The sequence below is a fragment of the Ovis canadensis genome, chromosome 17 (assembly GCF_042477335.2).
Source record: "Ovis canadensis isolate MfBH-ARS-UI-01 breed Bighorn chromosome 17, ARS-UI_OviCan_v2, whole genome shotgun sequence".
Classification (NCBI taxonomy): Eukaryota; Metazoa; Chordata; class Mammalia; order Artiodactyla; family Bovidae; genus Ovis; species Ovis canadensis.
In genome coordinates, this window is record NC_091261.1 from 64,364,211 (window position 1) to 64,387,898 (window position 23,688).

A 23,688-nucleotide genomic window follows, 5' to 3' on the forward strand; every position below is an offset into this window, starting at 1 on the left:
CACTCTCAGTCCACTCTCATCTCCTGCCCATCCCTTACAGATCCCAGGGTGGGCATATGACCCGGAGCTGGTTTAACAGTGTAATCCACTGAGTCCAAAAGTCTGTTCTTTACATCTGTGTCTCTTTTGCTGTCTTGCATATAGGGTCATCTCTGTGGGAGAAGGTGAGAGTGGGATGATTTGAGAGAATAGCATTGAAACGTGTATATTACCACATGTGAAACAGATCACCAATCCAGGTTTGATGCATGGGAGAGGGCTCTCAGGGCTGGTGCACTGGGACGACCCTGAGGGATGGGATGTGGAGGGAGGTGGGAGGGGGGTTCAGGATGGGGGACACATGTACACCCATGGCTGATTCACGTCAATGTATGGCAAAAACCAGTACAATATTGCAAAGTAATTAGCCTCCAATTAAAATTAATAAATTTAAAAAATCACATCCCAAATGAAGCAGCTTGAATTTCATGGTGGTCTTAATATAGTCTACGTTTTTAATAAGTCATCAATTAAAAAATATTTAATCAACCAGCTTTGTGGTGAGCCATCTTGATAGAGATAAAATACCATTTTCACCTCAAAGAGTCCCTAATCTGATTGGAAAACACTAACATAAAAGCAATAATAAAAGTATACAATAATGACAGAAAAAAACAAGCAGTGTAATCCAGTCCCCTTGGCTTCAATGATTGATTCTTTGACTGTCACATGCCTTAGGCCATTGAGAACACCCCAGGATTATTGTGGGAACTATTGGGAAAGAAACACTTGTTTTCTTTAGGATTATTAGTAGCAAGGACAATGTAAACCTGGAGTGCCCCAGACCACAGTGTGAGGCGAGCCAGCATGGAAAAAAGAAGAGCTAGAGGTTGGAGAGAGGAGAACGGTAGAGGAAGAAAGAGAGAAAATCTTAAGACATCATTTAAAGCCTTGATCAAGCCTTGCCTGAGGCTAGTGTTTCTGGACTTCTCATTTACGTGAGTCAAAAACACAAGCCAAAAATTAACAGTCCCTTTTTTTTTTTCTGAAGCCAGTTGAAGTTATATTGTCACTTGCACACACACACACAATCTTATTTACAACAGATACCTAATATTTGTGAGACCCTTTGCCTTTAGAACATTTCAAACTTCTGGGCAACATGCTCAGAATCAAAGGACTAAACGGTCCCCTTTATTTCTCTTTCATGACACTTAAAAATTTCCTCTTCAGAATGACAGTCCTCTGTGCATGTGTCTTATCTCTTCTATTAGATTGCAAAACCCTTGGGACCCGCTCCATATCTGGGTCTTCTTGTATTTTACAAAAAAAAAAAAAATGAGCACAGTTCTCCCTACTATCTGATAATGAATGTGCTGGAGAAACAATTAAATGAATCATCTTTGTAATGCTTCTCTATAACATATGAGAAACTGAAGGTAAGGGAGTTACTTGTTCAGGGTCATGTAAAATTGCAGCCCAGGTCACAGAACATCAGAGATGCACCGTATTTATGTGATAAATGAGTCGCTGGCAGAGCCAGGACTGAAAACCACAGGTAATCAAGAAGCTCTTGCCTTGAACCAGGGCCTTCTTGAATGTAGGCTTGTGTCCCTCCTGGGTCTTGGATAATTTCTTCTGGGACAAAGAATCTTCCCTGACCTACAAATGAACCTGGGCGGTGCCATTAGCGAGTGAGAGCCAGACAAGCTGGTACTGCCTGGTGCTTCCCACTCTGACGTCAGGAACGTTTGCCTGAAGCTTCTAAAAACTTAGTTTGGGGAAGTTTTCTCTTTGCCCCATAGATGCTGATGGTGGGTCCCTGAGTCACATTTCTCTAGAACTACACTGTCCACCATCCCCTAGGCATGTGTGGCGTGTGTGACAATTTAAATTGTGTCTGTGTGCTCAGTCTCTCAGTCATGTCCAACTCTCTGAGACCCCACGGACTGTAGTCCGCCAGGCTCCTCTGTCCATGGGATTCTCCAGGCAAGAATACTAAGTGGGTGGCCATTTCCTCCTCCAGGGGATCTTTCCGACCCAGGGATTGGACCCATGTCTCCTGCACTGGAGGCAGATTCTTTCCCACTGAGCCACTGGGGAAGCCCGACTATTGAAATTAAATTAAACTCAAAATTCAGTTCAGTTGTGGTAACCACATTTCGGGTGCTTAATAGCCACATGTGCCAGTGGCTACCAGACTGGATGGTGGAGGTACAGAATCTTGCTGTCATTGTAGAAAGTTCCATTGGACAGTGCTGGTCTAGAACCACCACACGTCTAGGGGCAGATCATGTGTGCGTTTGTGTGTTATTGGGCACTTTACAGTGTGCCAAGCACAGGGCTCACTGTGCAATCACTGTGCAGTTATCATCTCATTTAATTCTCACAACAGCCCAGTAAGGTTGATACAGTTATTATCCTCATTTTATTTTTAACTGAAAAAAATATATTTTGGCCACGCTGCTTGTGGGATCTTAGTTCGACCAGGGATGGAACCTGCGCCTCCTGCATGGGAAGTGCAGAGTCTGAATCACTGGGTCTGCTGGGGAAGTCCTGTTATTCTCATTTTAAAGACAAGGAAACTGAAACCCAAAGGGGTTAAGGCACTTGTTCAAGGTCACATAGCAAGGGTGCATTAAAGCCTGGATTTGAATCCAGCTCTCCTTATTCTCTGCTGAAATGCAGTCCTCCCAGTGTTTTCTGAGGTTTAACATCAAGTTCTGCCTTCTGGGCCTGACCTTGAGAAGAATCAACACAGGGGAACACCAAATGTGTACGTCACTGTGAACATTTAAGAAAACTTCCTTTCCCTTCCCTTCCTTCTCTCCTCCCTTCCCTTCTTCCTTTTTCCTACTTCCCTCCCACCTTCTCTTCCTTAATCACTCAGTACAGACACTGACAGTCAGAGTGGTCCCTGCTATAGCACTGGAGGTGGTGTCTGGAGGTGCCCTGGAAAGTGCTGGAACACTCAAGGGGCAGGGGGCACCCAAGGGTGCTCAAGGTAGTAGCTATTTACCAGCTGGTCCAGAATTATGTCAATATTTTGACCACAAGCAAGGCCCTCCCAGAGACCACTAGTGTGTCTGGCCTGGGAGTCACTAAGCCAGTAAGACCCGGGACTTGGGGAGGGAGGGTGGTGCTGAGAAGGGAAGCTGGGGCAGTGCCTCGCAGGGCTTCGTCTGCTTGAAGCTGCGGGCCACTGTGTCTGTCCCCTCCCTACAACTCACGCCGGAGCCTTTTCCGCTGCCTCGACAGGACACCAGGCGAAGACTTCACAGGTCTTCTGCTTCTCTTTATAATCTACACACCTGCCAGTCTGGATTCCTGTGAAGGGTCAAGGGGTTGTAGAAGCACAGGTGTGAAAGAACCGTGGGAGGAAACTCCACTCCACTCTATCAAGAGGCTGTTTCTCAGTCCAAGCAGTTTTAGTTTCTGTGTAACCTCATCCAAACCACAGGCTTACTTAAGAAAAACCAAGCAAGCAACACGTCGAACGGTAAGGTTTTCAAAGAAGGATCAAAGAGAAGACATAAAGACCACAGATGCTGTTAGATTTTTGCTTGCTTGTTTCTTCACAAGAAAAGATGCCTGAGAGGGAGGCAGAACAGGGTGTATTCTTTTGCCTGGTATAAATGGACTAGCACATGGCTTCTAAACAGACATCTGAGTTCCTCCAGGTGTGTACAGCATGGACCAGGATGTACAGGGCCATGTAGTAAGCATGGCACGTCTTCCTGGAGTATCAGTGTCACTAACAGATATTTGAGGGGAAAGTTAAATAGTAAGTAGTGTTAGTTAACTCTCCTCCAACTCAAATGCACAAACATTGTGGAATGGAATTGAATATTCATATGCCTTTCTGTATACATGTGTGTTATAAACTGGCTGTTAAGGCAATGGCACCCCACTCCAGTACTCTTGCCTGGAAAATCCCATGGACAGAGGAGCCTGGTGGGCTGTAGTCTGTGGGGTCGCTACGAGTCGGACACAACTAAATGACTTCACTTTCACTTTTCACTTTCATGCTTTGGAGAAGGAAATGGCAACCCACTCCAGTGTTCTTGCCTGGAGAATCCCAGGGACGGGGGAGTCTGGTGGGCTGCTGTCTATGGGGTCGCACAGCGTCGGGCGCGACTGAAGCGACTTAGTGGCAGCAGCAGCAGCAGCTGTGATAAAGAACCCACCTGCCAATGCAGGAGACGTAAGAAACATAGGTTCAATCCCTGGGTTGGGAAGACCCCCTGGAGGAGAGCATGGCAACCCATTCCAGTATTCTTGTCTGGAAAATGCCCATGGACAGAGGAGCCTGGAAGGCTACAGTCCATAGGGTTGCAAAGAGTTGGACACAACTAAAGTGACTTAGCATATGTTATAAACACTGATGGCTGGAGAGGATGTGGAGAAAAGCGAATATGTTATAAACACTGATGGCTGGAGAGGATGTGGAGAAAAGCGAACCCTCCTACACTGTTGGTGGGAATGTAAACTGATACAACCATTACGGAGAACATACAACCATTATGGAGAACAGTGTGAGATTCCTTAAAAAACTAGGAATAAATCTACCATATGACCCAGCAATCCCAGTACTGGGCATATACCCTGAGAAAGTCACAGTTCTAAAAGACACATGCACCCCAATGTTCATTGCAGCCCTGTTTAGAATAGCCAAGATATAGAAGCAACCTAGATGTCCATCTACAGATGAATGGATAAAGAAGATGTAGTACATATACACAACGGAACATTACTCAGCCATATAAAAGAACGAATGAGTCAGGTCTAGTGAGGTGAGTGAACCTAGGGCCTGTTGTACAGAGTGAAGTAAGTCAGAAAGAGAAAAAAAAATCATATATTAACTCACATATATGGAATCTAGAAAAATGATATCAATGAACCTATTTGAGGGGAAGGAATGGAGAAGCAGATGTAGACAATGGACTTGTGGACACAGTGGGCTAAAGAGAGGGTGGGACGAATGGAGAAAGTAGCATTGACATATATACACTGTCATGTGTAAAACAGATAGCTGATGAAAAGTTGCTGTATAACACTGGGAGCCCAGCCTGGTGCTCTGTGATGACCTAGAGGGATGTAAAGGAGGGAGGGGAGAGAGGCTCAGGAGGGAGAGGATGTATGTATATCATGGCTGATTCAAGTTGTTATATGACAGAAACTAACACAACATTGTAAAGCAGTTTTCCTCCACTTAAAACAATATTTTTACTTTTTCTTGTTCTCTTTTTGGGAAATCTGTTTTAATTTTATGTGCCTTTTTTAAGTTAAAACAAGATCTCTGGAAACTCTGAAGGTTGATATTGCCTCCAGGGGCCCTGGGTGGGGTACACATTCATGCTTCTCAACCTTTGGGGAAATTCAAGAGGAAACGTGTAGAATACTCAGATGATGCTACTGGGTGTTCAAATTTCTATCAGTGAGAACACTGAAGGGGCTAATTTTGTGAGGTTTTCAGGAGCTGCCCTCACTGGAAATTAGAGTCACATTCATAGTCAGCAGTTGGTCCTCTGGGTTCAGAGTCGAGGCATGGGGCAGGCACAGGCCCATCCATGGCCCAAGGAAGGTGGATGAAGGCAGCTGAGAGCCAGAAGCTAAAGAGCTGGGCTTCTCAAACATCACCGGGATTCCAGACCAACCCCCTGCAGGTCTCAGAAAAAGAAATAGAACATACCTTTGCTCAGTGGGCCCAGCCATCCCTTTTTACAGCCCCGATCAGAGGAACAGAGCGTCCTGGGGGTGGGGTACTGCAGAAAGAAGGACAAAATAGTGGGGAATAAATTGTGTCTCTAAGATATAGGAGAGCAGATGTCTATGTTCACACAAACATTTGTGTGCAGATAATGCTCAAAAATCAAAATAGCCCAAACAGCCACCAATAGATGAACGGACAACTAATATCTAGGACATTCATGTGATGGAATGTTATTTGGCTATGAAAAGGAATGAATGAAGTACTGATACCTGCTACAGTGTAGATGAAACTTGAAACATGATGCTAAGTGAAAGAAGCCAGAAAGGAAAGATCACGTATTGTATGGTTCTGTGTATATGAAATGTTCTGAACAGGCAAGTCCATAGACAGAAGGGTGATCGGTGGTCGCCAGGAGCTGAGGGAAGTAGGGTACTGAGAGTGACTGCTAGTGGGTATGATGTTCCTTTTTGGAATGATGAAAATGTTCTGGAAACTGACTGAGATGATGTTTGCCCAGTTCGGTGAATATACTAAAAACCACTGAGCTAAATGCTTGAAAATGGTGTGTTTTATGGTACATGACTTATATCTCAATAAAAAATAAAAATAGGGACTTCCTTGGTGGTCAAGTCGCTAAGACTCCGCACTCCCAATGCAGGAGGCCAGGGTTCGATCCCTGGTAAGGAAACTAAATCCCTCTCACTGCTACAAAGATTTCACATGCAGCAATGAAGATCCTGCATGCTGCAACTAAGACCTGATGCAGCCAAATAAATGAATACTTTTAAAATTAATAAATATATAAAAATAAGTAAAAGTCTAAGAAGCATATGCCAGGGGCCACTTTCAGGGAACAGCCCTTGGTTTGGAGATCAGGGGCCTGGATCATGCAGCCTTGTGGCTGAGGAACCAAGTGAAGCAGACAGGTGCAATGGCTCAGCAGGAAATGTGGAAATAAAGGATTCCAGCCAGCCCTCTCTCCTGGCCTGAGAAAAATGAGGTCAGTCAGCTTCTAAGACTAAGGGCTGAGGGCAGAATGAGGAAAAGAAAAGTGAGATGGCTTGTTTATGCATTCTCGACTTCCCGATTTCTGAGGACCATGTTTAATGGTCAGTCTTAGGGAGACCAGGAGTTTCGTGAAAATAGGCTCTTCCGTGCAGTGTTACAGAAATTCAGGGGAGGGCCCAGGCTTGGACGCAGGTGCAACCAGGGAGTGGCCTCAGCCAGGTTACTTTGCCTCTCTGCACCTCAGTTTCCTCACCCCTAGAAGGGGAATGGACAGATTTGTCTTATATGGTTGCTGTGAAGATTAAATGAGTTATGATGGGAAAGGGGTTAGCCCGTGGCTTTTGCTTAGTGAATGTTTCCTGTAGTTTTCAATCTCTTTCACTTTCATGTTCTCTTTTCTTCCCAAGTTGCCTTCTTCCTGTCACCCAGCATGTCCTTGGTTTGCTGCTTTTGTGATCCCCAACTATATTGTGAACCCTTTGAACACAAAGCCTGGGTTGTGTCTTTGTAGTCTGAGTGTCTGACACATAGTCAGTCTGGATAAACATGGAAAGAATGAATAAATGATCATTCACTGTGACTCATGGGAAGTTACGTTATTTTGATTATTGACTGGAAAGAAATCTCAGGAAAGAAGATAAACGGACTCTATTTTACTCTCAAGGTGAAATTCCAAAATTAAAAAAAAAAAAAGAAAAAACAATAGACATTCTAATCATCTCTTTTGTGATTGTCACATGCATCAACGATGGCCACAAATTCTTTGTCACTCTTGCCATTGGGAGGTAGAGCATCTTCCCTTCCCTTTGAAGCTAGGTCTGACTCTGATTGAATAACCAACAGAAGGCAGTGGGAGTAACGCTGTGTCAGCTCTAGTCCTGAGCTTGGGAGGCCTGGAATCTTCTTTTGGTCTGACGGATCCTGAGCTGCTGTGAGGAAGTTTGGAAAGACTACGTGGAGAGACCCTGAAAGGAGGAGAAGCCTTAAGAATCCCCAGAGAGGAAGAGAAGGCCAGCCAAGCCCAGGCCATGAGAGCCCCCACACAGATCCCAAGATCAGCAGAAGTGCCCAGCAGAGCTCTCTCAACCACTGAACTATGAGAGTTCCTAAAATGCTCATGGCTTTAGGGATGTCCCTAATGGTTGAGTGGTTGAGACTTCACCTTCTAATGCAAGGGGTACAGGCTCGGTGCCTGGTCAGGGAGCTAAAATCCCACATGTCTCACGGCCAGAAACACAAAACATAAAACAGAAGCAATATTGTAACAAATTCAGAAAAGACTTTTAAAAAAATGGTCCACATAAAAAAAAAATTAAAAAAAGAAATGCTCGTGGCTTTAAGTCCAGCAGGTTCAGGGTAGTTTGTTATGTAGCAATAGATTATTAGGACCAATGTCTCTTCATTTCGGTGTACACCTGGGGCTTGGCCATTTACTGGAGACAGATGTCAAGCCCTATCCTTGACTTCCACCTTCCAGTAAGAGTTGAGGGGCAGGGAAGGGGGGTGGGGGTCGGGGGATGGAGGGGGTGGCTGTCAATATGCAAAGAGAGGAGGCAAATTTCCCACTAGAGCAACCCAAATCAGCTCAGATCACAGATTAAAATCCCAAGAGTTACAGTATTCTCCAGGCTGGGATTGCCTCCACGGAACTCAGTCTGAGTGACAGCCTATCTGAGAAGGAGTAACTTGTCATTTGGGTCATAACAGCTCGCATTGGAGTGCATTTTCCAATGCATCATGCCTTGTTTCCAGCCTGTCACAGAAATTCACTCATTGTTTCAATAATCCCAAGACCTAGGTTTTGCAATCAGCCCCATCTTGCAAATGAATACACCAGGACACAGAGCCGTGAAGTTACCTGCCCAGAGTCACAAAGGTAATAAATCAAGTTTTGAACCGTTTGTAGTCAAGCTTCTAAAACCCAGGCTCTTAATCTCTGTGCTATCCTGACTCTCTTCCTTGACTTCTTTTACAAGTCTCTTTATTGATTTCTTGTAAGTCTCAATAACTTGAAGAGTATTTGTGAAAAGTGCCATGGCAGGGGTGGGGGGGTGGGGGCCGGGGAGGAGGAGTGTGAGTAGCAATTTCAGAGTATGGGACAAGAGGGAACCAAAGGCCCCAACTGGATTCAACTTTGGATGCTGCTGGGTAGGGAGATGGAAAGGAATATTTAGTTGGACAGGCAGCTGGCTACTTCATTAGAGTAGCAGGGACATTTAACGGGAAGTGGAGGCGAAATAAACGTCGAGAGGTCTCTTTTTAGGGGAGCATTATTGAGACAGACCTGAAGGGAACGTTCGCTTATTTCCAAATTTAGGTAGAAATGATGGCAAGGACTGTGATGCGAGAGGGCGTATCCACACTGAGCTTCCAGACACTCAGAAATCTAGGCGTTGTCACCAGAGAGGGCTGATGAGCAAGACCCACAGGCAAGGCTGGTTTTCCCCACAGGCACTGCACCTCACCTCTCGGTGTTGGGACAGTCCCTGGTAAAACACAAGTGTCTTACTTGAGAGGGGAACAACAGGAGGGTGTTGCCTAGGAAGACATTACTATAGACAAACTGATCAGAATAGCTAGTTGTCATTTTATAGAGCAGTGAACAAGACTGGGATGGGACAGAATAAGATACATATGTTTTTATAGGGAAGAAAGTTTTCCAGAAGAAGGCAGAAGGTTGAGAGAGAGTACGGAGAGGGCAAAGCAAGGTGGGGAAAGAGTGAGTGCAATGAAATATCAAACTTGCACTGTCTGACATCTTCCCAGGCTGGCCCTGCAGGCAGTTCACAGTGAACAATGGGAGAGTTGTGAATGAGGACAGCTGGATTCTAAGTTTGGCTCTGCCTCCAGCAAGCTGTGTGATATTGGGAAGGTCACTGATCCCAATATCAGTGCTGATCTTTGTGCTGACCTGTAAAATAAGGTTGGGAGTGCTGCTACCCCCCTAAAGTTGTTGTGAGGCTCCACTAAAACATGAGACACTATGCAAATGCCAAGGTTCCATGCTGTCCCAAGCTGCTCCAGGAGCAAGCGACGGAGAAAGCAGGCCTCGAGCTGCACAGGCTCCTAGTGCTACAGCTGGAGACCCAGGGAGACAGACAGAGATCTGGTGGTTACAGAGCAAGAAATGCAGGGTCTTCTCACCCTTACCAGCCAGCCCACATCTACACCCCTGCTCTGTAGCAAGCAGAGGCTCAGTCAATATTTGTGGGCTCCACAACACCCCTGGTCCCAATTTCCATTTTCTCTGACCTGTGCCTCCTCCAGAAACTCTTATCACCCATCCCTCTCTCCTTACCTCAGGACACAACCCTTGCTCTTGGCCTTCTGTCTTGAGAAAGTTTGTCATCATAAAAAAGGAGTTCCCCTGCAGAGAAAAAGGAGAGAAGGAAAAATGGCAAGCCCTTTGAGAACAGAACTGCTTAATCATAGTAATCCAACTGGCTAAGTGCCTGGGGGCGAAACTTTCCACTCTTCTAAGCTTCAGTCTAGAAATCTGGGTCTGGAAGCAAATCGACTACCCAGAGCGTTTAATATCCAAGCTGGATGAGCCGCCCTGCTGAGCCGAGGGAGAGCGGAGGAACATTCAAATTGATTGAGCACTCATTTTCCATTCCAGCCTCAAAAGCAGCCTTTTCATTTTGGGGGGACACAGTAAGTCCCATTACATTGAAAACCAAAAGATGTGAGGAGGCAGAGGTGGGGGTGTTACCTCCATCAAAATGCTATTCAGATTATCCAGGACTTTAATGAAAGGGTCATAGGGCATCCCACCACCTGGGCAATAAATAGGTGGAGATTTTAATGACCCTCTGTTAGAAACAAATGGATAGCAGCTTGGCTTTTATGGTTTTTCAAAGCTTTCCAGCTTCCAATGGGCCCTTTTGTCCCTCTTACCACCCCTCTCCATCTGTTCTTTGGTGTTCTCAACTCCACTTCAACCTCTCCCTTTTGAGAATTCTACGTTCATTTTATCTTTTTTGCAGATTGAGACAATCTCAAGCCCTTTCACACCTTTCCATTCTTTGTCATCCGTAGCCTTCCCTTGTCCAAAACTGTAGCCAAGAGTTTTCCTGGAGATATTTTTGTTGATAAAATGCCACACAAACAATATAGAAGGGCTCGTCCCCTCAAGGCAGAAAGTTCTTTGCCCTTCTGGATCTAGGCAAAACTTGCTGACTTGATGGCCCTGCTTCTGACAAGCTATGTATAAATAAAGTTTGAGTGAATCAAATCATGTTTTCAACGCACCAGGACACACTGCTATTTTGAGAAACCCTGTAGGAATTGATAAAGCAAAGTGTCATCTCCTTTGAGTTGCTGCATCTGACCCAATTTTGCAATTTTTAGGTTTTCTCAGTTGGGATTTTCACAGAGCTTTTTAAATGGGGCCAATGTTTTTCTGGAGCGAGTCTCTAGGTCCCAGGGGAGGAGGAAGAGGCCCTGGGGAGAATGACCAGGGATGATTCCTGGGAGGATGCTGACAGGTGCTTACCTGTAAGGGGAAGGTGTAATCCGCCATATCAAAGACACTCCACACAACCTTCTTCTGCCCATTCTCCATAATCTCCTTTTTCACCTCTGCTATCCCTTTTATCTTGCTGTGCACAGAACTGATGACAGGCTCTTTCCGTTGGTACCGCTTGTCACTCACCAAAGCAAAGCTAAATGACAGACACAGAAGAGCATCAGTGATTTTCTCAAGGGAGACACAGTGCCATGGTTTTGGATGCAGGAACTGAAAGCCAGCTCCATTAAAATCCAGGCTTTGCTGGGTGACTTCGGGCAAGTGACTCACCTTCTCTGTGACTCATTTTCCTTACCTGTAAAATGGGAAGAATAGTCATACCTACCTCATGGGGTTGTTTTGAGGATGGACTGAGAAACCCATGCAAACTCCTCAGCACTGTATCTGGCTCATAGTGAGCTTTCATCATGTGGAAACTGTTGTCCCCAATACCAGTCTCTAATATCACTTAATAAAGACCTTAATTTATAGATAAGCAAATAGCAAAGTCCACCCCAGGTCAGTCCACCAGCTTTGTTCTGGGACTCAGTAACGCATTAGCATCTACCTAAGGGTTTGTTCCAGGTTTCCCAGATGGTGCTAGTGGTAAAGAACCTGCCTGCCTAATGCAGGAGACATAAGAGACCTGGGTTCAATCCCTGGGTCAGGAAGATCCTCTGGAGGAGGGCATGGCAACCTGCTCCAGTATTCCTGCCTGGAGAATCCCATGGACAGAGGAGCCTGGTAAGCTATAGTCCATAGTGTCACAAAGAGTCAGACACTTTAGAGTTTGTTTTAAAGGCTTTGTTTATTCATTGGGCATGTATCTGTTTGGTCTCTTCCCTCTGCTCAGCCTCTAATATCTGAATGTTGTTAGGCAGTCAGTAGCTGTCCTTTATGAGCTGACCTTGGGAAACAGAGATACTGTGGGCCAAGGCTTGGTCCCAGCTGTTCTCAACCTTGGCTGTACAGTGTAATTACTTAGGGAGCTTTCAAAATTGCAATTCCCTGGTCTCATCCCTGGAAACTCTGATTCAATAGGTCTGGGGAGTTATCCAGGTGCCTATATATTTTTCTAAAATTGATTCTAATACACAGTCAGGGTTGAAAACCCCTGAGAGACTCATGGAAAAACAGCTCACATTTGGCAATATGAAGTACTGTACATTTGAGGTGCATTCCCCATGCCCCAACAATTTCACTCTTAGATGTAGGCCCCAGAGGAACCCTCAAAGAAGGTGCCCAACAAGTTATGTACAGGAAATTGTAAAGCTGCACTATTTATAATAGGGAAAACTAGAAATCATGGAAATATCCTTGAACACTGAATGGGTGAATAAATTGTTGGATTTATTCACTGGAATGTTCTGTAACAGTGAAAGTGAATGGAGAACTGCTTGCATCAATGTGGAAATAACGTAACATTGAGTAAGGAAAGCATGCCACAGAATGAGATAGAGTTTAAAGAAATTAAAAATGATATTATATGCTCAAACAAATACCTGTCCACACATATTCATGGCACACTATTCGCAATAGTCAAAAGGTGGAAACAACCCACACATTCATTAAAAGATGATGGACAATCATCTACCCATGAAAAGGAATGAAAGGAGACACATGCTGTCCTGTGGACGAACCTCAAAAAACTTTGTGCTAAGTGAAAGAAGACAGACACAAAAGACCATGTAGTGTATGATCCCACTTATATGAAACATCCAGAATAGGCAAATCTACCGAGACAGTAGACTGATGGCTCCCTGGGGCTGGCGGAAGGGGTAAATGGGAAGTACATGCATAATGAGGTTGCCATTGGGTTTCTTAAGTTTATTTCCGGCTCTGCTGGGTCTTCATTGTTGTGGGAGGGTTTCGTCTAGTTGTGGCGGGCAGGATAGGGGGCTGCTCTCTAGCTGCGGTATGCTGGCTTCTCATCACGGTGGCTTCTCTTGTTGTGGTGCATGGGTTTAGTTGCCCCACGGCGTGTGGAATCTTCCCAGACCAAGGACTGAACCCATGTCCGCTGCATTGGCAGGCGGATTCTTAACCATTGGACCCCCCAGGGAAATCCACATAATGAGGTTTGCAGAGAGCCCAATTTGAGATCCAATGAGCATATATGAGACAGAGCTATCCAGTGTAATTCCATAGACAAATATGATGATGCTTGTTCAACAGTGTATTTCAGCCTATCATCACAATGTGCGGTGTTCTTCTGTGTTGGATATTGCAACAGTCTCCCAGAATAACCATGTGCATTTAACCCTCCATTTGGGAAGCTCAGTCTCTTGTTGTTGGTATGTCACTCAGTCACATCCAACTCTTTTGTGATCACATGGGCTGTAGCCCACCAAGCTCCTCTGTCCATGGGACTCCCAGGCAAGAATACTGGAGTGGGTTGCCGTTTCCTTCTCTAGGGGATCTTCCCAACCCAGGGATCGAACCTGCATCTCCTGCATTGGCAGGCAGGTTCTTTACCACTGAGACACCTGGGAAGCCCTTAGTCTTTCATATTCATCCCCAAATGTATGACATGGTATAGATCAGCCTTAATGGAATCCAACCCTCTCAGAAATCAGAAAACTTGTCTTTATATATTCATGGTTCAGTGTCTTAAGACTCCGCACTCCCAATGCAAGGGCCTAGGTTTGGTCCCTGGCCAGGAAACTAGATCCCACCTGCCACAGCTTAAAGGTCTAGAGATTTTAACACGACTGAAAGGTCCTAACGCAACAAAAACTGAAGATCCTATGTGCTGCAACTAAGAACTGATGTAGCCAAATAAAGAAATAAATGTTTTTCAAAAAGAATCAAAATGCTTCAGAGATGCATCAAAGAAAATAAAGAGGAACAAAAGAGTCTGCGTATGGAAAGAACATTCTAACGATTGTCCCAGCAGCTGTCTCCTGATCTCCTTGGTGAATCAGACAAGCCATGCCCCCTCTTTGGGTAATGGATTTAGTCCCTGAATGGGGAGATAACGTGGACAGCAAAGAGATCAAACCAAATAATCCTAGTGGAAATCAACCCTGAATATTCATTGGAAGGACTGATGCTGAAGCTGAAGCTCCAGTACTTTGGCCATCTGGTGCGAAGAGCCAACTCATTGGAAAAGACCTTGATGCTGGAAAGATTGAACACAAAGGGAGCAAGGGTCTGCAGAGGATGAGATGGTTAGATAGCATCACTGACTCAATGGAAGTGAATTTGAGCAAACTCCCAGAGATAGTGAAGGACAGGGAAGCCTGGCATGCCACAGTCCATGGGGTGGCAAAGAGTCAGACACGACTTAGCGACTGAACAGCAATAACAGCGGGGGGATAACTCCCTGGCTCCCTAATCCCAGTGACTGTTCAGCTCTAAGAAGCTACAATTCTCTGTATTCGGAAGAGCGCAAAACCACTGGTCCCTGGAGTGAACAGGGGCATGACGGAACTGGGGGATTCAGCTGGGCCTTGTAGGATGGATAGGTGGAGATGGGGGAGAAGAAAGCTGAAGAGTCTGGGAAGACGAAAGAGAATAAAAGTGACAGGAGCCTGGGTCCTCACGGACCAGTCTAGCTGGAGAGGAGGGCTGCGGAGGGGCAGCAGGACAGAAGGATGGAGGGGAAGGTCTGCTGGGGGAGTCCCCAGACTGGCACACTGCACCTGACTCACCAGTTGTAGACCACGATGCACACCATAAAGAGGTTTTTCAGAAACCCAATCCACGAATTCTCAATGAGAAGGACTTTCACAGACTTGACCTGGCACCTCAGGGGGGTTTGGCTGCATGCACCCATGGTGAGAGAGTCCTCAACGTGCCACGGGAAGGAAATGCCTCTCAGCAAAGCCAGACTTCACCCACGCAGTGCCTGAGCTCACTGAGCAAAGGTTAACGCTGGAGTGAAAGGGTGTGACCTGAACGTGAACCATCCTCCCATCCGGTTAACTGATGTCTACCCCAGCGCCAATAGACTTCTGTGGGCCCCTAAGAGAACTGTGGGTCCTGGGCCCTCTGTGCCTCGTGGAGTAGTTGAGCCTGCAGCCTCTGCAGCTTATATTTAAAATCCCAAGAGAAGAATCCGATTGTGTCCAACCCTGGTCCACTCAGCTGTGTGAGTGTGTGTGTGTGCGGGGGTGGTCAGAAAGGGGCCAGGGGCAGTCAGAGATGTACTGCGAAGAAAGTGGAGGAGAGCCTGCACCCTGAAAGGCAAGTTAAATGCTGGCTTCCTATGGCTGCTGTAATAAGCCACCAAGAACTTAGTGACTTAAAATAACACAACATTTTTTCCTCTTAGATCTGGCGAGTCAGATGCCTAAAATCATTCTTAGAGGATTCAGATCAAGGTGACAGCAGGCCTGGTCCCCCCTGGAGTCTCCACTAGAGAGTCTGTTCTCACCTCTTCCAGGTTCTAGACCACCCCCAGGTTCCCAACCACAACTCTCTACCCTCAACTCTTCTTGTCACGTTTTCTTTTTTTCAACTTCAACTCTCTTGCCCCTCCCCCTTATAAGGACTCTTGTGATCATGCTGGGGCCACTCAGATAATCAAGAATAAGCTCTCCATCTCAAGACCTTGAACTTAATCACATCTGCAGAGTTCCTTTCATAAGGTACCATATTCACAGGTTCTAGAGATCAGGACATGGAGATTTGGCACGGGGTGGGGGGCATTATTCAGCCTCCTACAATATAGGCAGGGCTTCCCTGGTGGTTCAGCAGTAAAGAATCCACCTGCTGATGCAGGAGATGTGGGTTCAATTCCTGGGTCAGGAGGATCCCCTGGAGAAGGAAATGGTGACCCACTTCAGTATTCTTGCCTGGGAAATCCAATGGGGAGAGGAGACTGGTGGGCTATAGTCCATGAAGTCACTAAAGAGTGGGACACGACTTAGCTACTAAACAACAACAATATACCAAGCCCGTTCTACTCTGCCACACCATTCCTTGAGCTAGCTAATGAAGGGGGTTCAGTTTCTTGTTACTCACAGCTTTTCTAAGACATCATCTTTTCTTCCAATTCTCTTTGACTGTTGCACTTCTTATCCACTATCTAGTTCATTTGGAAAAACCTTCCTTTTCATACTTCTTAAACTATCTCTCTCTTATTCCAAAAACTCCTACTCCAGAACACAATACTTTCTATACATCCTACTATATGGAGAGAAGAGAGTGAGTCCTAGTCTGTTAGTTAATGTTTACCAATTAGATGAAATATTGGACTGGCCAAAATTTTCATTTGGGTTGTTTCAGAACACAGTATAGGGAAATCCAAACGAACTTTTTGGCCAACCCAATATAATGGATAGGTGTAAAGGCATTGAGCTCAAAAACTCAGTTATGCAGATATAGGCCATGGACCACCCAAATTGGCAGAGGTTTATCTTAGAGGCCCAACATTTTAAATAAATCCAAACCCGTATTAGCCAAAGTTGTGTTATATCCTCTGGTAAACAAAACCCAAAAAACTAGTGTCGTCTTAAGCTTTGGTGAGAGAAGTAGAATATTCTCCTTGAGGGTGGTGTTAAGCCAATGACCTATGCCCTAATTAGGCAAGAGGCAGAAGGAGCCTTGTGTTCAGGTCTTATGAGCCACACATTTAAAGATTTTAAAATTTAAAAAATAAAAATTAAAAATAAATAAATAAATAAAGAGAATCCCTTTGGTGGTTGTAAAAGTGTAAACTTCCCAGAAAAGCACAAAGAACATGAAAAGGTTCCAGTGTTCTCCCTCTCAGAGGTTATCACTGTTGAAAATTTGTGCACATGTTCCTGATGCCTCTTTATGCCCCCACCTAGACACGCAAACATGGCCACACTCTACATGCTGTTAAATAACTTGCTGTTTTTGCTCAATAATATATTAACTCTTTTCACAATAGTAGTGCAAAATGGATGATAAAGATAGATCTATAATATGTACCCACTTTGAATGGTTACAGGGTATTCTAGTGTTTAGGTTGGAACATATGAAATTGCCCGTTTTGTAGACAAAGCTATAGAATATTGGCAATTCCATACGGTTCAGCCTAAGAGGTGAATTGTGAAAATTTGCCAGCTATTCTCTTACTGATGGATATTGAACTGGAACTTTTGTTCAGTTTTGTAAACATTTTTCATAGTCTTGATATAGCTTTTACTATGTGTCAAGCACTCTTTTAAGCATATGTTAATAACAAATACTAACTCTTTCCACTCTCACCTGCCCAAAAATAACCCTGTAAAGAAGGAACAGTTTTACCCTCACCTTATAGCTGAGCAAACTGTGACACTAAGGAAGTGAGCCCTAATTAGGAAGTTCACATAGTGCTGTAGACTCAATGTTTGTGACCACCCCCCAACAAATTCGTAAGTTGAAATCTAACCCCGATGCAATGGTATGAGAAGGTGGGGCCTTTGGGAAGTGAGTAGGTCACAAAGATGGAGCACTTATGAATGAGAGTAGTGCACTTATAAGAGGCCTCTGAAACAGCTCACCTCTTCTGCCGTGTGAGAATACAGCAGAAAGATGGCCATCTGTGAACCAGGAAGTGGGTTTTTACCAGAAACCATATCTGATGTTGCACTGACCTTAGGATTTCCAGCTTCTCGAACCATGAGAAATAAATTTCTGTTGTTTACAAGCCACTCGGTCCTCGGTATTTGTTACAGTGAACTAAGACATGTGGTAAGTAGCAGCATTAACTCCCAGCTCATGCTCTGTGTGCTATTGTAAATGGAAGTGCTTTCTTAATTTCTTTTTTAGATTGCTCATTGTTGGTGTGTGGAAACATGACTGATTTTTGTGTATTGATCTTGTGGTTTGAAACTTTACTGATTGGTTTATTAACTTTAATGAGTTTTTTTGTGAATTCTTTGTGATTCTCCATATATAGGATCTTTTTATTTTTTATTTTTTTTATTTTGGCTATACCAGGTCTTCGTTCCAGCTCACGGGATCTTTAGTTTCAGCATGCAGACTTCTTAACTGTGGCATGCGTGGGGGATCTAGTTCCCTGACCAGGGATTGAACTGGGGCCCCCTGCATTGGAAGCCCAGAGTCTTACCTACTGGACACCCAGGGAAGTCCTCCATATATAGGACCTTATCACCGAAGTATAGTTTACATCTTCCTTTCCAATTTGGATGCCTTTTATTTCTTTTTGTTGCTTGATTGCGCTGGCTAGAATGTCGAATACAGTTTTGAATAACAGGCATTTCAGTGGTAGAAACACTCATCTTTGTCTTGCTCCTGATCTTTGTGGGTGGGGGAAACCCTCAGTCTTTTGAGGCTCAGTCTGTTCTCTTCAATATTATACTTCATGAATTCTCCACTCTCCCCTTTCATGTTGCCAGGCACATGTTTACACAAGAATCTTGTCACACTTCAGGTAAATTTTACACCTTAAGATAAGTCTCTGAGTCAAAGGACGTGCACATTTTTTTTTTAATCTCAGTTAATTTTACCAAACCACAAAAGCTTGAACCATTTCATGTTTCTACCAGCAATGCAAGAGTGCAGGCATCACCTTTTAAGAGAGCCTTGACAAAACAGAGTGTGGTTGTATGGGCTTGGCTGGGATAGTAAAGAGTCTGGATACTGTCTTAGGGGTACAGAACCAGAGGGACTTCGGCTATTATTTTGGAGAAGTGGAGAAATGTAATAGCAGGCTGAAGCCATTTGGAAACTGTCAAGTAGAAAATGGACCACAGGGCAGAACTCTAACCAAAAGGGAAAAATTATAGGGAGATAGATTTTGATTCAGTGTAAGGAAGGAATGTCTAATAATTAGAACAGTCCCAGAACAGAACAAGCTTTCCCTGTGGTTGCTAGTTGGTGACAGTGATGAAAATGACAATGTCATTTTTCATTTATCCCATCATCTCCCTTTCTCTTGAGTCTCCTCTCCATCTGCATTTCAGCATCAATTTCCCATCTTAAAAATAAACCTTCCCTTGACCCCACATTCTTCTCCTACTACTTGCTGCCTCTCTCCTCCTTTGTATCCAAGTCCCTTGAAAAAGTGAGTCACCACATCCATTTCCGAGTCTCCATTCACTCCTCTGCTCACTCCAAACTGGCTCCCACCCCTGGAACTTCTATAAAGCCTCTCTTGTCAAGTAAACAACACCATCACTGAATCCAGTAGACGTGCCATGGACCTGATCTTCCTGGAATTCTCAGCAGCATTTGATACCAGTGACCATGCCTCCACTTTTCCCCTCACCTTCCCAAATCCACATTCTCCTGACTTTCTTTGGATCTCCATGGTTGCCCTTTCTGAGAATCCTTTGGTGACCTCTGTGCTTTTCACCACTTAAAGGCTAGAATTCCTCAGGTGTCTGTTCTAAGCCCTCTTGTCTTCTCATCTGCATCCTCTCTTGCTGGTCAGTTGCAGCTACTGCCATGGTTCTAGTTAACCATTTTTATGCTGGTGATATAGAAATCTACATCCCTAGCTCCAGATTCACATATCCATCCATCAAGTAAGTATCTACATCTGTATGTCACATAGACTTGTGACTTTAGTGCCTTCAGTTCTGAATTCATCTTCCATCCTAGACGGGTGTCTTCCCCCCTTCACTTTTCCTATCCCCAATGAGTTCTACCACTCATCAGTGGCCAAGCCAGAGCATGGCGAACTGCCTAGTTTATCCTTTCCCTCATCCCCCCCATCCATTCAGCTGTCGAATCTTATTGTTATGTCTTCCTAGCATTATTCAAAACCATCTACTTCTCTGTCTACCGCTGTTAACTCCTCATTCCAAATCACCATGAACTCTCACCTGGATGGTCCGATACTCTCCTAAATGGCCTCCCTCCCTCTGTTTGTACTCTTACCTCCTCCATTTTCTACAGTACTTCATGGGGAGCTTGGGCTCAATCACTTACTACTTACCTGACCTTGTGTAAGTGACTTAGCCTGTCTTTATTTTTTCTTTAATTTTTGGTGCAGTGGATCTCCACTGCTGCACTGTGGCTTTCTCTAGTTGCAGTTCATGGGCTTCTCACTTCGGCGGCTTCTCCTGTAGTGGAGCACAGGCTCTAGGTGCGCGGGCTTCAGTTGTTGCAGCATGGAGGCTCAGTAGTTGTGGCGCACGGATTTAGTTACTCCTGGCCCAGGGGTCGAACCTATGTCCCCCACATTGGCAGGTGGATTCTTATCTACCGTACCACCAGGGGAAGTCCTACTTAGCCTTTCTGAGTCATCGCTTCTTCTTCTATAATTAGGGGATATTAGAATTATATTGGGCTCCCCTGTTGGCTCAACTGGTAAAGAACCTGCCTGCCAGTGCAAGAGATGCAAGAGACGTGGGTTCAATCCCTGGGTCAGGAAGATCCCCTGGAGAAGGAAATGACAACCCACTTCAGTATTCTTGCCTGGAAAATTCCATGGACAGAGGAGCCTGGTGGGCTACAGTCCACAAGGTTGCAAAAAGTCAGACATGACAGAAATATATTGGCCAGGGTTTCTAGTTCTAAACAACAGAGTCCACTCCGCCAAGTTTAAGAAGGTTGTCTAGAAAAGGCAAATCTATAGAGGCAGGGTATAAGTTAGTGTTTGCCTGGATCCAGTGGGTAGGAATGGGGAGTGACTGCAAATGGGAATGAGGGATCTTATTGGAGTAATGAAATATTCCAAAACTGAATTGTGATGATTGTTGTCCATCTTGCAAATTTATTAAAAAATCCTTGAAGTATATGCTTAAAATGGGTGACTTTTATGATATAATAAATTATACCTCTGTTGGATCGCAATAAACTGTGGAAAATCCTGAAAGAGATGGGAATACCAGACCACCTGACCTACCTCTTGAGAAACCTATATGCAGGTCAGGAAGCAACAGTTAGAACTGGACATGGAACAACAGGCTGGTTCCAAATAGGAAAAGGGGTGCGTCAAGGCTGTATATTGTCACCCTGCTTACTTAACTTACGTGCAGAGTACATCATGAGAAACGCTGGGCTGGATTAAGCACAAGCTAGATGACACCACCCTTATGGCAGAAAGTGAAGAGGAACTAAAAAGCCTCTTGATAAAAGTGAAAGATGAGAATGAAAACGTTGGCTTAAAGCTCAACATTCAGAAAACTAAGATCATGGCATCCGGTCCCATCACTTCATGGCAAATAGATGGGGAAACAGTGGGAATAGTGGCTGACTTTATTGTTCTGGGCTCCAAAATCACTGCAGATGGTGACTGCAGCTATGAAATTAAAAGATGCTTACTCCTTGGAAGGAAAGTTATGACCAACCTAGACAGCATATTAAAAAGCAGTGACATTACTTTGCCAGAAAGGTCTGTCTAGTCAAGGCTATGGTTTTTCCAGTGGTCATGTATGGATGTGAGAGTTGGACTATAAAGAAAGCTGAGTGCAGAAGAATTGATGCTTTTGAACTGTGGTGTTGGAGAAGACTCTTGAGAGTCCCTTGGACTGCAAGAAGATCTAACCAGTCCGTCCTAAAGGAGATCAGTCGTGGGTGTTCATTGGAAGGACTGATGTTGAAGCTGAAACTCCAATACTTCGGCCACCTTATGTGAAGAGCTGACTCATTCGAAAAGACCCTGATGCTGGGAAAGATTGAGGGCAGGAGGAGAAGGGGACAATAGAGGATGAGATGGTTGGATGGCATCACTGACTCAATGGACATGAGTTTGGGTGAATTCCAGGAGTTGGTGATGGACAGGGGGGCTTGGCGTGCTGCAGTTCATGGGGTCGCAGAGCCAGACATGACTGAGCGACTGAACTGAACTGAAAGTTGTTTAAAAAATAAAGGAAAAAGGAGATTTTAAAAGGACATTAGGTAATTCATACAGTCTCTTGGTAGACCAAAAACCCAGCTTGCTGAAACAATGCACAGCTAGGAACAACACCCAGAGAACAGGTACTGTTCCAGAGAAAAGACTCTGCCAGCCACTGCCGAGCCATAGGTAGAAATCCATGCCAATAGTGTTTGAGTGCCAGAATCTTAGTCACTGCCATGCCCCAGTGAGCTCAATCAATGCCTGGGGCCACATCTCCTATAGGAGGCTGAATAATGACCCCAAAGCTATTATGTCCTAATCCCCAGAATTTATAACTGTTACCCTGTTTGGGGAAAAGGTCTTTATAGATGTGATTAAGTTAAGGATTTTGAGATGGTGAGATTATCCTGAATTAGGTAGGCCCTACATGCCATCATATATGTTCTTGTAACAGAGAGACAGAGGGACTTCCCCGGTGGTCCAGTGGTTGAGCGTCCACCTGCAAATGCAGGGGACACAGGTTTGATCCCTGTTTCAGGAAGATTCTACAAGCTGTAGGGCAACTAAGCCTGTGAGCCACAACTACTGAGACTGTGCTCTAGAGCCCTTGAGCCACAGCTACTGTGAACCCCCCATGTCCTAGAGTCTGTGCTCTGCTACAAGAGAAGCCATTGTCTTGAGAAGCCCATGGACCACAACTAGAGAGGGGCCCCCACTCTTTGCAACTAGAGAAAGCCCGTGTGCAGCAAAGAAGACCCAGCACAGACAAAAATCCAAAAGTTTTTAATTAAAACTTAAGAAAAAAGACAGGAGATTTCATGCATACATACATACACACATACAGGAGAAAGGTTCATGAAGGTGAAGCGGAGAGTCAGGGATGCAGGCCTTGAAGACTGGTGTGACGTGACTACAAGCCAAGGAATACAGGCCACCCCCAGAAACTCGAAGCGAAAAAGTCTTCTCCTCTAGAGCCTCTGGAGGGAGCATGGCCCTGCTGACCTCTCAGTTTTGACCTAGTGATACTGATTTTAGGTATCTCCAGAACTCGGAGAGAATAAATTGTTGTTTTATGTTACCAAGTTTGTGGTTGGATTGTTCCAGCAGTGAGGGGAAATTAACAACTCTGAACAAGTGGAGGCAGGAGAACAAGTGGAGGCCCACATGCTGCTTATTTAAACATTTGAAAGTCATAACAGACTTTCTGGGGATTCCCTTATATGCTTTTTATTTTTGCTTTTTCCTCACCGCTTTTAATATTTTTTTCTTTGTATTTAATTTTTGATAGTTTGATTGATATGTGTCTTGGCATATTTCTTCTTGGGTTTATCCCATATGGGACCCTCTGTGCTTCCTGGACTTGACTGACTATTTCCTCTCCCATGTTAGGTAAGGTTTTGACTATATACTCTTCAAATATTTTCTCAAATCCTTTTTCTCTTCTTCTTCTGGGAGCCCTATAATTTGAATGTTGTGCAATGAATGTTGTCCCAGAGGTCTCTGAGACTATCGTCAGTTCTTTTTTTCTTTCTTCTGTTTCATGCCAGTTACTTCCGTCATTCTATCTTCCGACTCACGTATCTATTCTTCTGTCTCCTTTATTTTGCAATTGATTCCTTCTAGTGTATTTTTAAAGACATTTATTTACTTTTGACTGCACTGGGTCTTATTGCTGCTCGGGGGCTTTCTCTAGCTGTGGTAAGCTAGTCGCTAGTTACACTCTGTAGTTGCCATGAGCAGGCTTCTCATTGCAGTGGCTTCTCTTGTTGCACTGGC

General features: G+C 44.6%; 2 protein-coding genes across 4 annotated transcripts in view; one reads left to right on the forward strand and one right to left on the reverse strand.

Annotated features, from left to right (window-relative positions):
* P2RX7 (purinergic receptor P2X 7) overlaps positions 1-23,688 on the reverse strand; it is a 54,543-nt gene that overhangs the window by 21,549 nt on the left and 9,306 nt on the right. For 2 of the 3 annotated variants that reach the window (XM_069557823.1, XM_069557825.1), the window contains exons 2-5: positions 11,196-11,364; positions 9,999-10,067; positions 5,672-5,744; positions 3,210-3,306 (exon numbers count right to left, since the gene is read on the reverse strand). In XM_069557823.1, coding sequence (XP_069413924.1) covers positions 3,210-3,306; positions 5,672-5,744; positions 9,999-10,067; positions 11,196-11,364 — 408 coding nt within the window. Of the gene's footprint in view, positions 1-3,209; positions 3,307-5,671; positions 5,745-9,998; positions 10,068-11,195; positions 11,365-14,860; positions 15,056-23,688 lie in introns of those variants that run through there. The other variant, XM_069557824.1, reaches the window with a different exon arrangement.
* The window catches only part of IFT81 (intraflagellar transport 81), a 154,536-nt gene continuing 148,600 nt past the window's right edge, over positions 17,753-23,688 (forward strand). Inside the window, exon 1 of the mRNA XM_069557822.1 lies at positions 17,753-17,852. The gene's annotated coding sequence lies outside the window, so the exon portion shown is untranslated. The remainder of the gene's footprint in view (positions 17,853-23,688) is intronic.